The following is a 14,703-nucleotide window of genomic DNA, read 5'->3' on the forward strand; positions in this document are numbered from 1 at the left end:
AGGAGCTTCCCCGCCTCCTGGGGGCGGAACCGGCCTGCTTCGTGCTTCGCCGCCCGAGGGGCGGTCCCGTAAGCCGAGGGGAGGTCACCTCCTCAGCGCCGGCCCTGCAGGGAGCGGGGTTTCTTGAGGAAGTAAGGCTGCTGCAGCTGCTGAGCGCTGTGCCCCGAGTGCCGCTTCTTCGCTCCCAGCGCACCGATGTCACCGTTCTCCTGCTGTAGGCTGACATGCGAGACTCCAAGCTGGCTGTGAAGTGAGGCTGTGTGGGTATCAGCGCTGAACACCTTGACTCGTCCACCCACACTACAGGCCAGGGGTGTAAACTACAGCATCACACAATTTACAGTAAACATGCTCTGCAAAGCATTAAAGATCAGTTTGGCCAGGCTGGAGATTCCTATCACAGAATGGCTTAGGCTGGAGGGGATCTTAAAGCCCACCTAGTTCTAACCCCTGCCATGGGCTGGGTGCCCCCCACCAGCTCAGGCTGCCCAGGGCCCATCCGTGGCCTTGGGCACCTCCAGGGATGGGGTGCCCACAGCTCTGTGCAGCAGTGCCAGCACCGCACCACCCTCTGGGTACAGAGAATTTCCTCCTAACATCTAACCTAAATCCCCCCTTTTAGCTTAAAACCATTCCCCCTTGACCTATCACTACTATTAGTTGCTCTCCCTCTTGTTTATAACCACCTCTCAAGTACTGCAAGGCCACTATGAGGTCTCCTTGGAGCCTTCCCTTCTCCAGATTGAACAAGCCCAGCTCCCCCGACCTTTCTTCATAGGAGAGGTGCTGCAGCCTGAGCATCCTCACAGCCCCCCTCTGGATCCGCTCCAAGAGTCCCACATCCCTCCTGGCCCAGGATACAATTAGCTGCAAGCACACACGGCTGGCTCACGTCCAGCTTTTCATCCATCAGAACTCCCAAGTTCTTCCCTGCAGGGCTGCTATCAGTGAGTTCTTCTCCCAGTCTGTACACATACCTGGGATTGCCCTGACCCAAGTACAACGCCTTGCACTTGGCCTTGCTGAGCCTCATTAGGTTCCCGTGGGCCCATTTTTCAAGCCTGTGCAGGCCTCCTGGATGGATCCCTTTCATGGTGTCAACTGCAGCACTCAGCTTAGGGTCATCTGCAAACTTGCATCCATCATCTATGTCACTGATAAAGGTATTAAAGACCACCAGTCCCAGGATGGACCCCTGAGGGACACCACTCATCACAGGCCACCCCCTGCACCTAGAGAGACTGACCACAACTCCCTGGCTGCAACCATCCAACCAATTCCTTATCCACAGAGTAGTCCACCCTTTGAATGCTTATCTGTCCAAGTTGGAGATAAGAATGTGGTGCAGGACCATGTAAGAGGCCTTGCATAAGTCCAGGTAGACAACATCAGTTGTCCTTCCTTTGTCCACTGAAGACATCACTCCAAGAGGAAGGGTAATAGTTGCTTATAGTGTCCTTGTTAACAGAGCCTGGCTTTAGGCAACAGGAGATGAGACAGCCATGGATCAATCCTCTTTTAATTAAGCACTATAAAATAAAATTTTTCCTTTAAAAGCAATGGTTTAGCCTATAGAATGAAACAACCCATTCTAAAAAGCAGAATTTTGGTTTAGTAGGGAGGTAGAAAACAAAGATGTAAGTATAAAAACACACTATTTATCTTTTTCTTAACAAATACAAGTACAACAGAAAAGGGTCAAGCCATTATACAAAACCAGGTTTTGTTTGTTGGTTTTGTTGGGTTTTTTGTTTGTTTGTTTGTTTTTTGTGCAGATCCTTCATTTTTTTCCAATAGTTTGTGTTTCCATCTTCAAAGTCTTTTCTGAAAACGACCTTCAAGTTTAATATGAAGTTGTAAAAAGTTTCTTCATAGTGGGATGAAAGACCTATTTGTCAGTTCTCAGTTCTATAAGTACTAATAAACCTCTTGGGTTATATGCAAGTTTAAAGTATGTGTTTTAAAAGCCTGATTCTCATCTGCATTCGTAGAGATGTTGTTCTACTGATTTTCTATAAGAAGTGGGTGGATGGATCTCAGCACTGAGCAACAAGTGAAGGATGAAACAGGATTTTCTGGTTCTGAGGTCTGAGTCACTTCCAGTTTTTATAGATTACCCTACACAACCTTCAAGAGAGAGTTCATTACCTGAGATGGGTGGGGGTGAGCTGCCTAGCATACATATCCATCTGGATCGTCTCTATTATCCACTGCAATGCAGAAAAAAGTATTTGGGGTTGATGGTTTACTTTTACAACCTCAAAAACGAGGTCAGAATCAATGAGAAAACCATATGAAATCAGTCAGAACGCAAAAATGACAGATTGTAGAGCTGTCAATATAAGGAAATTATTTCCTACTCAAAGAAAATCTACATGTTCTTTTCTAAACTAAAATGAACTATGCACAGCTAAATGAAATAATGCTATTGTTTAGACGTGATCTTCATAACCTAGCAAAAAACAATCATAAAAAAAAGCTCCTGTAAAAGTTGACATTCCTTGATACACTTAAGGGTTATTGGTCCAACAATGAGAGAAAACAAACTGTAATAATAAGAGAAACATAATAAGAGAAACCTCCGGGAGGCTGTTTCAGAAGTGTGGTTACCGTCATGACTTGAACCCAGAGTGTCATCACAAGAAGTCTCAGGAGAAAAGTTGATGACATGAAGTTAGAAAAATATTTTCTTTCTGAAGCTATTAAAGGTTTCTTCAGGATATCATGGAAGGAAGGGAGGAGTTGGCCATTCAGTTTATGAGAAAAAGCATTAAAAAGCAGTAACTTGTTCAAAATTGCAACGCTCATCTTTTGACTCTCAAAGCTGACAAAGAAGAGATTAAAAACCTCAAAAAACAAATGTCTATATTCCTCTAAGATTTCAAATCTCTGTAGAAATGCTACATTTAACACATTTCGTTGGGAACATAAGGGCTGATCTGATTATCAGTCAATCAGTATAAAATCTGTCATTTCCTTTAAACAGTTTTCATCCCCATATCTTGAACACTCAGAGGAAACTTCTTTGCATCCAGAAGTAAATCCTGAAGTAAATTGTCCTTGGCTTCCACCAATATCTGAATTTCAGTTTCTTTTTTCAGGGGTTTTTCTTCTTTTGAAAGGAGAACTTCTCCTCCTGTTGGAGAACATTGTGCGCTTCCATAATCTGTGCTAGTTGGACCAGTCTGTTCTGGAAACTGGGAGCCACAATCTGGATTACATACTTTAACAATACAAGTCACATTCACCTGCGTTCCTCCACTACCTGAGAGTTCTGTCAAATAAGGAAAAAAACACAGATTAAGCAAGGAAGAAAGCAGCCTGGAACAACACGTTGGATTCTTTATCCAGTTCTTTGACTTAAAAGCTCAATTACATCTCTACGTCTTCTTCCTTTGCTTGATTTAGGCAAACTGGTGGAGGTGATTCTGCAGCTTTTTCAGGTTTTGGGGGATACCATTAAATCCAAAAGTCATCCCTGATATAAAAAAGCTGTGAAAATGAATACAGAGCTCTGGATCACAGCCGAGTCTCTGCTCATGGTGAATGATTCAGACAGTGTTCATTTCTTACTGCTCTCTTCGTCTCTTTGTCCCACTCCCATCACTCTGATCCCCAAAGTCTGTAGATAATTTTCTCCACTGAGCATGCTCTCTTTATTATTCTAGGCCAACAATTTAAAACAACCTCTTTTCAAAAGTAAGTAGGCAGTCTCTGCTGAATGTGGATCTGATGTTATACCCTCTCACTTAAACTTCTATGAAGATTTGTATTTGACAACCAACTGTCAACAGGTTCTGGAATGTTCAGATATACATTTGCTGACACTCTTACCTGAACTTGCAGAGCTGTGCCTGTCTCCACAGTGAAGTTTACACCCTTCCGTAGCTAAATAATGCTGTTGAAAACTTTCTTTCTTATCACTGTCTTTGTTATTTATTACACTGAGTCTTTCAGATCCAGCTGCATTATCCAGGGAGCTGCCGCTTGAGCCAGGAGTTTCCAAGAGATGCTGCTCCTCCTGTTCAGAACTGCTGGAGTTCTGCGATCCTGCATTTCTTACTTTTTTGTCACACTGCTTTTCTGTAGGGGAAAAAGGCTGAAACAGAACAATGCAAACTATTAATCTTTTTAAGAAGTGTTAACAAAAAGTGGTCAATACTTAGCTAAAGAAACCACTGATTATAGTCATCACTATGCGGATGTATGCAAATAAAACTCATACTAGCTCAATGGCCATTCAATGATCAAAATGGGACAGGTTATGTGAGGTACACCTTCCAATCTAGCCTGAGGTCCAGACTGCATGATTTCTAAAAGTGGAGAAGATGGAAAGGAATAGGCAACACTCACCGAATCCACTGCTCCAGTTGGCTGTGAGTAGGCAAGGGCTGCAATTGAGGAAAGATGGTTCATTAGCACCAAAATTTGTTTCAGTTGCAAAAGCTGCTCATTTAGCTAAGTTGAGCCCCTGCTCCCTGAATAAACTCCAACTCTACGTTTAGAACATGCTATGTGGAAGTGTTGAAAGTTATACTCCATTAACTTTGTAAGCTGCCACAAATTTCACCATTAAGACCCTCTGTATAAATTCCTATTATTCCTAGCATTGTGCAATTGAGAAAAGCTCTCACTCATGACCAACGATGCTTGTGATGGTTTAATCATAACTATTAGCACTCAATAACATATAATATTTACATTAAGTGTAAAAGTATGTAACAAACAAGCTCCAATAGGAGCTCAGTGGTGTCACAGTTGTCCAACTCCTCTGGTATACCACGTGTTTAAAAAACTACCTGAGATCTGAGGAACATGAGAGCTCTGAATGGGACATCTGCCTTAGTGTATCCCTGTACTGAGCTCAATTTCATCTCGTGATTTAATAAAGACACCTGGAATGCACACGGAGTTCCTGGCATATTTACTTAATTATAAATTTCAGTTGGTGTGTGCTTACGTCAGCAACGAATCTACATGATTCAAGTTTCAAAGAGAGCTAGCACCTCCTAAGATACATAAATCAGCCACCTGCTGGGCTCAAACTAGCAGGAAATGAGGTGATGGTACTTCCAGAGCTCTTTGGTTTTGCTTCATGAATCTTACCTTTTTTTTTGGAGAACAAACAATACCCCAAAACAGCAATTATCAGGACCAATAGGAACGGCCCTGTTACTGATCCTGAAAATGAAATTGAAGCAGGTAAGTCAGGTCAACGTGACAATGGACTGAATGAGAAGCAATAGTTTTCTATCCATGGCTATGACAGCTAAATTTAAAAGTACCAGGGAGGTCTGATGGTCACATTTAATATCTCTCTCGTTACATAGCGAAGTCTCATTTTCAGACTCCACTGCATATTAAAACTGAATTTTCCTGCTCTGAAAAGTGAAGACAGACTTTTCACCACGGCAACAAAAGGTATCTCATTAAGCTAGGAGCAGTTCATTAAATACAAGGCCAGGCAGTCCACAATGCTCTTAAACATCGCTGCTTTCTGGACAGACTATGAACAGCAGAGAATATGTTGACACTTGTGAATGCTATAAAGATTGGGCAGCTGTAGGTCAGGCTTGCCTTGGCCTAACATCTAACACATAAACCTTTTCTTCCACCCTCTTTATAGCACTAACTCTCAGGAAGTGCACTGTATAATCTAATTCTGGGCTTCTTAGAAACATATAAAGAATTACAGCGACTGTGGAATGCAGCAAGGCAGGACAGATGTGATATTATGCAACTCCATACAAGCAGTGACACTGAATTAACTCAGCTCTTCTGTTTGGGTATAGGTAATTAGTTTTGGAAAGAAACTGTCAACTAAAGATAATCTTGCTTCCCAGCCAGACAGAAGTGACTGTAAATGAGTTAACAGCTCACCAATGATGTAGGACATGTCAGGCACAAAGTTTAGAATGACAGGCTGTGTTATTATTTCACCACTGTTGGTAGTTGAGCTTTGGCTCGGGAGGAAGTTTACAGCAGTGTGAGGTAGAGCTGTGGCAACTGAGTCATGGCACACAGTGTCATTCACATTGTTTCCTGCAACAGCCACTGATTTACAACTGCAAGGAACAAAAAGAGAAGTTAGGAAAGAAAGCAACCCTGTATTCAGTTCAAGATTGCTATTAGACAGAATCTGGCTTACACTGTATGTGGTATACAGCTGGTATCATAAGATTCCTCATCTGAAAAAGTGCCAGGGGGACAGGGCTTACATTCTGTGTCTGTGCTATCTGTTCCTTAAAAGAAATAGAAAACTCCAGTTAGTCATCAAGTGAGAAACAAGAATGAATAATCTGAGCCTGTGGTGCAGATCCTGAAATTGATACAGAAGCAGTACACGACATGCAGTCAGTCACGGGTGAGATTAATCTGAAACACTCCACCCAAACACAAATCAGAAGACTCATCAGGTGTTATTTTGGTACTCTTGGTAGCCAGCCATTTTCAGACTGTTAAAACCTACCAAAATGTTAACAGTGGGGCATTAGAGACAACAGTGGAGCTTTTTTCCACTAGTCCCTGCTAGGCTGATCACCTACTGAACTCTGTTGGAGCTCTGTATCATTTCAAATTATCCTTAATAATATCCAACGTTCTACAACTTTGGATATTATTTATCATCTCGAGACAGCTGTGTTTATCAGCGTGGTGAATTCCAACATCTCATACAGAGAGACTCATTCTACAGGGCAGCATAGAATCACCATCACTGACTTAAACTAAAACTCAGCTGGAAGCTCTGCTTGGGCTGGGGAGCTTTCTGATATATGTCAACAAAAGACACCTATATTCTGTTCCCCTGGATATGCCTCTTGGAAATACTGTTGTGTAATGCCTACTTGCTGTGATAATGCTTGCACTCAAAAGAATGTGTAGCTGTAGGGAATTAAGGAAATACTCCTGTAATTTACTCAGTTGGAGGCAGACTTGGAAATAACTGCAGGAATTAAGACACTATTCCTGTAACTCACCAAGTTGGAGGCAGATTCAGCAATATTCACAGGCCACTGAGGCAACAAATAACCATACCACCATTCTGCGTATGGGTTCTGAGAGCTGAGAATTAAATTACCTCTTCTGGACACTCGGTAACCTCTCCCACATTTTTTATGCACTTTACATATGTGGCAGTTTTGGTACATTTTTGAAATGCAGTACTCGTTGGGTGGGCAGCTGCAGATCCTGTCCCATGACAGCGTGCACGTTTGATTCTCTACAAATCCTGTTTTAAAAACAAGGGTAAAACAAGATTACAGCAGCAACGCTTCCAATTGTGGTCTGCAATGTTCCGGGTGAATACAAGGTGATGTTCACACACCACAGACTAAAGACAATTCTGCAGTTTCTGGCTAGAACATCACCTTAAAGCAAACATGCTACGGGCCCCCACATCTACATTTTTAGAAGAGTTTCATCTGTCTGGAGAGGTGAAATTTGCATCTATACAATTCACACCTGAAACTCTGTATCTGCAGCTGCATCATAGCGTATTGTAACCATAAATACACCTCCAAGGCTGTGCTCTGATTTTTTTTTCCCAAAATTTAACGAGCAGCAAAAGCATTAAGAATGGGACTGTGCAAGTGATAGACAAACATTCTAAGAGTTTTCCCAGTCACATTTCATAGGATCATAGAATGACAAGGCTGGAAAGGACCTACCAGATCACCTAGTCCAACCGTCCTCCTATCATCATTTCTATCGCTATTACATTTAAACCAAGCCACCTCTTTGAGCAGGCTGTGAAAGGCAAACACCTCCTTCACAATGCACAGGTACCTTTCCTGCAAGGCGGAGAGCAAGCAAAGCACTGAGGAGACCGATTCCAGACGGCTGTATAGGTGTCAGGTAAACAAGGGATGCACTTTGTGTCCACGCTGTGACTGCAGCTCTCTGCCTTACGCTGACCTATAAAACACAAAACAGCAGAGGAAAGGGTGAACACACCAAAGCAATGAGTTTCTGCAGCTCCCAGCACTCCAAGCAATACCAAGAGCTGCTCAATTTCATTTTCTCCAGGACCACAGTGAGGTGAACAGACAGGTTTTAGCAAGTGGTTTTTGGTGGAAACCAATGCCTCTCACCAGAAATGGAGTTGAGTGCAGTAGTTACAATGAGTTCCTATGTACTCTTTTTGAAGAATACAAAACAGTCAGTTGCCATTTCCCCCTTGTACGAAAAGAGGAAGAAGATAACAGCCAATGTCTCATATCCTGTACAGCAATATCCTGAAGAATATACTCAGGAAGAGGCATCATTAAGAAAGCCTTTGAAACTTCTTTTCTCTTTTGGAGAATGGAAAATGTCCATTCTCCAAAACAAGTGGCCCTGGAGGTGAGCCAGGGAGCTTGCTTCCAAAGTTTGTTTTTCCATGTACTCACTTGAAGCCTCCCCCATCCTGCTAATGACTTAGGCTAAAATTTTTGATGTGTTATCATAAAAAAAGTAACAATTCAAATTCATAACAAGAAAAATAAAGATTTTGGCTCTCCTACAACTTACTGCCCAGAGTCAAAACAATAGAATTAATCACAGAATCACAGAATCCTAGAATGGTTGGGTTGGAAGGGACCTCAAAGGCCATTCAGTCCCAACTCCCTGCCATGGGCTGGGTGCCCCCCACCAGCTCAGGCTGCTCAGGGCCCATCCATGGCCTTGGGCACATCCAGGGATGGGACACCACAGCTCTGGGCAGCAGTGCCAGCGCCTCACTGCCCTCTGAGTAAAGGATTTCTTCCTAACATCCAACCTAAATCACCCCTCTTTTAGTTTAAATTAAGGGGAAGGGGTATTGTTATAGATTTAACAAACCACAACAGAAAAAAAAAAAAAAAAGCTTCTATTACAAATTATCATTTTTCTCTACTGTGTTTTTAATGAGTGATGCTTGACAGACCTCTCAGGACGTTTTCAGTTAATTCAAACAACTGTGGCTGTTTCAGCACATACTGATTTCCTGCTTAAACTTCCGGATCTCTCTGACAGGAACTCAGCATTTATGGAGACAAATTCTGTTTGCTCAGCACGTTGTGAGACAAATATACAGGGCTTTTTTGCTGTCTCTGGTACAATTATATTATGCCCACTTCTCGCAAAAAGTCTATTAAAGTATCCCTGTGTTATTACTTGTACACTAAAAAATAAATAAACAACCACCCTCGACACCCTCCAATCTGCAATCAACTTTTGCTAACAAAGAAACATTAATAATTGTCACAGCAGTGTCAGACATGACCTCAGGGCAGACAGTTTCTGTAGTCTTGTACCTGGTCTCTCTCTGATAGGACTCTGCAGTGTCTGATTTATGCTAAAAGACAACAAAACTCCCTTAATGAGCAATTAGAGATTAACCTGCCCAGCAGAAAGCCCCTTGAGTAAGTGATATGTCAAAGTACAGAAATTAAGCTCTACCTCATGCTCAGTTTTACAATTTATCTGTTGCTCGTGGGCTTTGCACTGATGTGGGTCTCAGGCTGGAGGGGCTCTGAGCACTGATGGAGCTGTGGGTGCCACTGTTCATTGCAGGGAGGTTGGACCAGGCAGCCTTCTAAGGGTCCCTTCCAACTCAAGCCATTCTGCAATTTACGTTGTTTAATTTTTGCAGTTTCACTACTGCCCCATTTCTTTTTTCTTTTTTAACAGTTCAGTTAAAAATACTTCAATCAAAATACCATACAAAGCTGTGGTTACAAGAGCTGAACTAAGTACACAATCCTCCTGATAAGCCCCAGCCAAGTTAAACTTGCAAAAGAATGCCAATTCTGTCTAACAATGTGTCCCATTGGAAAACATTTTTAGAGCATTTTATTGTCTTCCTGCTGAGAGTGAATTATAACAGCAAAAAGTGGATGCTTTTCAGATGCATCAGCAATCAAAATGTGGTATTGCTCATCTGAGCACTGGCTGAATTTGGCTGTGTAAAAGAATAACTTAAATTAGAACCTACCTGGAGGGCATTTGCTGCAACATTTCTTAAGCCTTTCCTCGTAGAATTCAGTGCTGGGGTTTCTGCATTGTGCAGACTGTGGTGTATAAGGCAGTGAATAATTCTAGGAGAAATTAAAGGAAAATCATTAGTCACCAATCCATCCTGGCCCTTCAGTGTAGTCAAAGAGACAAACTCTTAAAGGTCAGTGAAGGATTGACTTTTTCTCATGACTGAGCATGAGAAAATACCTCTGAGAAAATACCAGAGGGAAACTTGAATTCTTACCTTTGGGATCGTGGGGAGATGCATTTTCTACAATGAAAAATCCATGAAAAAATCATAGAATCACTAAGGTTGGAAAAGAGCTCCAAGACCATCCAGTCCAACCCCAACCCATCCCACCATGCCCACTGGGCACGTCCCTCGGAGCCACATCTCCACTTTCTTGAACACCTGCAGGGACGGCGACCCCACCACCGATCAGCACTGCTCAATGACTTCAATCAACAAGCGTGAAAATACCCGAGGACCTGCCATCCCTTTGCAAAAGGAAATACACACTCACTGAGCAAGAGAAAAGAAGCAAGCGTTAGGTGGCATAAGTGTAGGAGTTTCCTGCTAGATCAGAAAGGAGCTGTTCAAAGCATACACAACACCGCGCTGATTTCTGAGGGCTGAGGAGATTGTTCCATGTATAACCTACACACGCCTAGAGAAGTACTTAAAAAATATTATGAAAAAGAGAAATCAAAACAGGAACGAGCCCCTTGGAGGCCGGTAATGAAAATATCCTTCCTCCTTACTGAAAGAAACATGCTGATTATCTACTGTGTTTCCACATTAGTGGCAAAGTAGACTTAACACTTGGCACTCTCAGCCATTGCTCAATGGGAACCCAACAAATCTTTTATGCAGCATCTTGAAATGCAGCTTCCAGCAAAGAAAACCAAGTTAAAGGGGCTTTGGCACAAGGACTGAAGACTTTGAAGCAGAACCATGAGGTTGGCTTCAACATTATTAATGAGATAACAAAAAAAATGAGGCTTTTTAATACCTTATAGGTTCTCTGACGACTGTTAATGCTGACGTTGGTAACAGGCAATGAGTAACAGGGGTACCACACTATTTGCAAATGTGAGCTGATAATGTACTCTGCTGAAGGGCAGGAAAGGGGCTCTGTTACCATCAAAACTATTTGATGTTCTTTCGCTTATTAAAGAAAGGTCAAAGTTGCATTTTTGCTGTTGCTATGATAAGCTTCATTAATGCACACACTTAAGAGCCTTTTTAAAGAGGAAAACTTCACTAAAAACACATACAAAAAAGAAAAAAAAAAAGAGAGAGAGCGAGAGAGAGAAGGAGCAGCACCAAACCACATCACAGGTTATCCTGCTGGTGAGGCTTCCCGGCAAAAAAATGTTGTTATCGCATCCTCTGTGCTCTCTGCTGCAATTACTGAGTTCCAGGCACAGGAAAAACTGCTGGTCAATGGGTCATATCTGTTCCTCTTAACTTGTGCTTGAAAGGATATTTCTGCTGACCGATAACAACTCTGAAAGTTTAACTGCTGAGCTGTGGTTCTCAATGGCGCGCAGTTGACAATTTCTTGCCAACTAACCATAGAATTAATAAGGTTATAAAAGACCTCTAAGACCATCCAGTCCAACCATCCAACCCAGTACTGCCCACAAAGCCATGTCCCCTTAGTGCCACATCTCCATGATTCTTGATCCCTTCCACCTCCCTGGGCAGCCCATGCCAGTGCCTGACCACTCTTTTGCAGAAGCATCTCTTCCTTATATCCAACCCACTGCTGGGTTATGGGATTTGGAAGACTTCATTTAATTTGACAGGTGCAATTGGAAGGTGAAATGCTTCATCCACCTAACAGCAGAGGCACAAGCATTAGTAAGCATTTCCACTGCAATGCAAATCAGTCAGGTTAGACAACACGTCTTAGTGCTGGGATAGCACAAGAAAGATGAGAGACTGCCCAAAATATCAAGTTCTGGGCTCACCCTTGACTGCACAACTCACTGGAGAGATTTTTGCAATGCCTGTGTATTAGGCAATAACTGAGAAGTTACATCCAAAAAGCCAATTACTCAAGATCCTCTCTCCAGGGCTGCTGCGTTGTTTGCATCACTTTCCCATCTGCACTACAGACTTCCATGAGACATGATTTGTTACTGGAGAGGAAAGGACTAAAAGCAGCCTCCGTTCACCTAAGAGGTCACTGCTGACTCTTCTAAGCATTTCTGCACAATTTTTTTCCAAGATTTCCTCTATCCTACCCACTGGGAGATAAATTAGCAGAGTACATCACTGCCTCACGACTTACAGGGCTGCAGCTGCAGTGTGGAACAGCACAAGTGAAGGGTGAAGGCCTATGTATGGAGGTCAACCACAACCGAGAGCCCAATATCTGTGCTAGAGCCAAGCCTGAGTCATGATGGGAATTCAGACTTCTCCAGAACTAAAGGGAATGAGAACACAACTCTACACATGGGTGAGGAAGGCCAAGACCAGAAATCATGGCATGTGACAACGAAAAGCATTCTCTAAGTGCTCAATGCTAATTAGAGCAGAAATTATTTCTATTACCTCCTGCCTTACAGCTCATACCCATGGGCTTCATCTGTAATTCAATTTAAGAACTTCAATACTAGAAATAAAACATGCTTATGATATATATATATTCAGCCATTGATATAACTTTCAGTTTCACTCAATGCAGTCATCTAAAACAAAGAGATTTAGCCATGTTTTTTTTTTAACTCTAAGTCACATTTCTACACCTTTCCTCCTTCAGTCTTCAAACTGAAGCTGTCAAACAAAGCAGCTTGAACAGGAACTGCGTCTGGCATCTGACATTCTTAACGCATGTGAAACCACAATGAAGTCACCAAAGACTGATGTAAAAATCTGTTGCTATGGAAAGGTCTCAAAGTACAGAGATACCACTTGCTGAGCCACCAAATGTGCTAAAGACAGGAAAAAAAAAAAAAAAAAACCCACAAAATTCTACAGAAAATGTGAATATTGGTCACTTAGAGAAAGGATTCAATGGAAGACTGAGGTTGTCTTAAATAACTGCAATTCTCACCCAAATCAGTGGGAGCTGTACCAGGACGTCAGGCTTTACTAGAGAGACTCAGAGCATAAATCTTTCAAAGTTGCTTTCCTTCACTGCAAGATTGGGTTAAGATTAAGGTCCGTGATTGGAACTGTTCTCCCATCCTATGGGAGGGTATGTATAACAGAAAGCTTCAGGTGCCCCACAGCCCTCCTCCTTTCAGATAAGTTAGGTGGGGGAAAACAAGAAAAAGCGTGTCACTCAGGAGCTATTGCTTTGCCAGCTTTTCTCCTTCAAAGATAAAATCTGTTCCCTTTAATTGAGTAAAAGCTGATGTGCAGTGAACATTCGCAGCATTTGGTTTGCCAGGAGCCCGAGGGCCATGCAAAAAGAGACACTGAAGCTCTCCTCCATGCTCTTTACCATGATAGCATCATGTTAAGAGTGAGAGAAGAGTTAGCTCCTTCTGAACATGAGCCCTCTGTTGAGGGTGGCAGCAAGAGGCACGACAAATCTCCAAGCTCACTTTTTGGTGAGAAGGTCTATCATAGTTCTGAGACTCCCACACCCATCCTACCCTACTGTGTCTGAGGTATTTGGAATTATAGGATCACGTGATTTGGAAGGGACTCTTAAAGGCTATGAACTCCAACTACACTGGAAGGAACAGGGACACCCACAGCTCCATCTGTGCTCAGAGCCACATGCAGCCACGTAGTGAACACGTTCCACCATCCACAGTACCACCATACAACCCAGGGCTGAACCCAGCCTTTGCCTTACCTAAGACTCAACAACTGTGATGAAAGAAACATGGAAATGACACACAGGGCATAAAAAACCCAATGAGCTGGGACAGACTCTGAGCAACAGGACAAGAGGAAACAGCTTCCAACTAAAAGGGGGGAGATTCAGGTTGGATGTAAGGAAGAAGCGAGGTGAGGCACTGCACAGACTGCCCAGAGAGGTGGTGCAGACACCCGAGGTCAGGGAATGGGGCTCTGAGCACTGATGGAGCTGTGGGTGTCCCTGCTCAGTGCGGGGGTTGGACCTGATGGCCTTCAGGGTCCCTCCCATCTCAAACCATTCTGTGGTTCTATGGTCTCTAAGGTCTTCCCACATTTATCTTCACACTCTCGTGCACTTTAAAATCAGATGGAAAAAGGTTTTTGATGTATCAGCACAGCATATACCCGATCAAGGATCCCACTGAGCTCTTTGGTTTAAACAGCTGAAGGACTCCTTTAACCACAGAATTCAGTAACAGCAGAGAGCAGCCACAGCTGCATCACATCAGTCTTACAAGTACATCCAAGGGCTCTGCTGTGTAAATAGGGATGGTGCGAGGGATGCAGCAGAGCACGACGAGCTCTTCCTGTTTAACCGCCGGCATCCCATACGGACAGAGCCTGAAAAACCCACTCATTTCCAACGAAAACACAAGCAAACCCTTTTGCGGAGGCTTCGGGAAGCTAGAAAACAACACCGGCAAAGCCAAAGGGAGCGGGGGGGAGCTCGGCTGAAGCTTGGAAGCGCTGACCGAGGCTCCCGAAGCACTCGGAGCTGCACTCGGAGCTGCACTCGCCGCCCCCCGCCCGCCCCGCCGCCCCCCGCACTCACCCGTCCGCCCGCGGCGCGGAGCAGCGCGGCCAGCAGCACCCAGCGCGGCCCCATCGCGGCGCACAGTGAGGGC

General features: G+C 43.4%; 1 protein-coding gene across 2 annotated transcripts; it reads right to left on the reverse strand.

Moving 5' to 3' along the window:
• Positions 1-1,503: 1,503 nt before the first annotated feature.
• Positions 1,504-14,697, reverse strand: TNFRSF1B (TNF receptor superfamily member 1B). 2 transcript variants are annotated; one of them, XM_015296812.4, is made up of 11 exons: positions 10,500-14,697; positions 10,220-10,246; positions 9,953-10,055; positions 7,786-7,914; positions 7,079-7,228; positions 6,149-6,242; positions 5,881-6,065; positions 5,107-5,181; positions 4,354-4,391; positions 3,835-4,099; positions 1,504-3,274 (listed from the first exon to the last, which is right to left on the reverse strand). In XM_015296812.4, exons 2-11 carry the CDS (start codon positions 10,241-10,243, stop codon positions 2,979-2,981), a joined length of 1,359 nt encoding a protein of 452 aa, XP_015152298.2. In that variant the 5' UTR covers positions 10,244-10,246; positions 10,500-14,697; the 3' UTR covers positions 1,504-2,978. The 2 variants fall into 2 exon arrangements, with proteins under 2 accessions (XP_015152298.2, NP_989770.3); NM_204439.4 differs by lacking the exon at positions 10,220-10,246 and having other exon boundaries at positions 14,631-14,697.
• Between the last annotated feature and the right edge of the window lie 6 nt (positions 14,698-14,703).

The sequence above is a fragment of the Gallus gallus genome, chromosome 21, assembly GCF_016699485.2.
Source record: "Gallus gallus isolate bGalGal1 chromosome 21, bGalGal1.mat.broiler.GRCg7b, whole genome shotgun sequence".
Taxonomy (NCBI): Eukaryota; Metazoa; Chordata; class Aves; order Galliformes; family Phasianidae; genus Gallus; species Gallus gallus.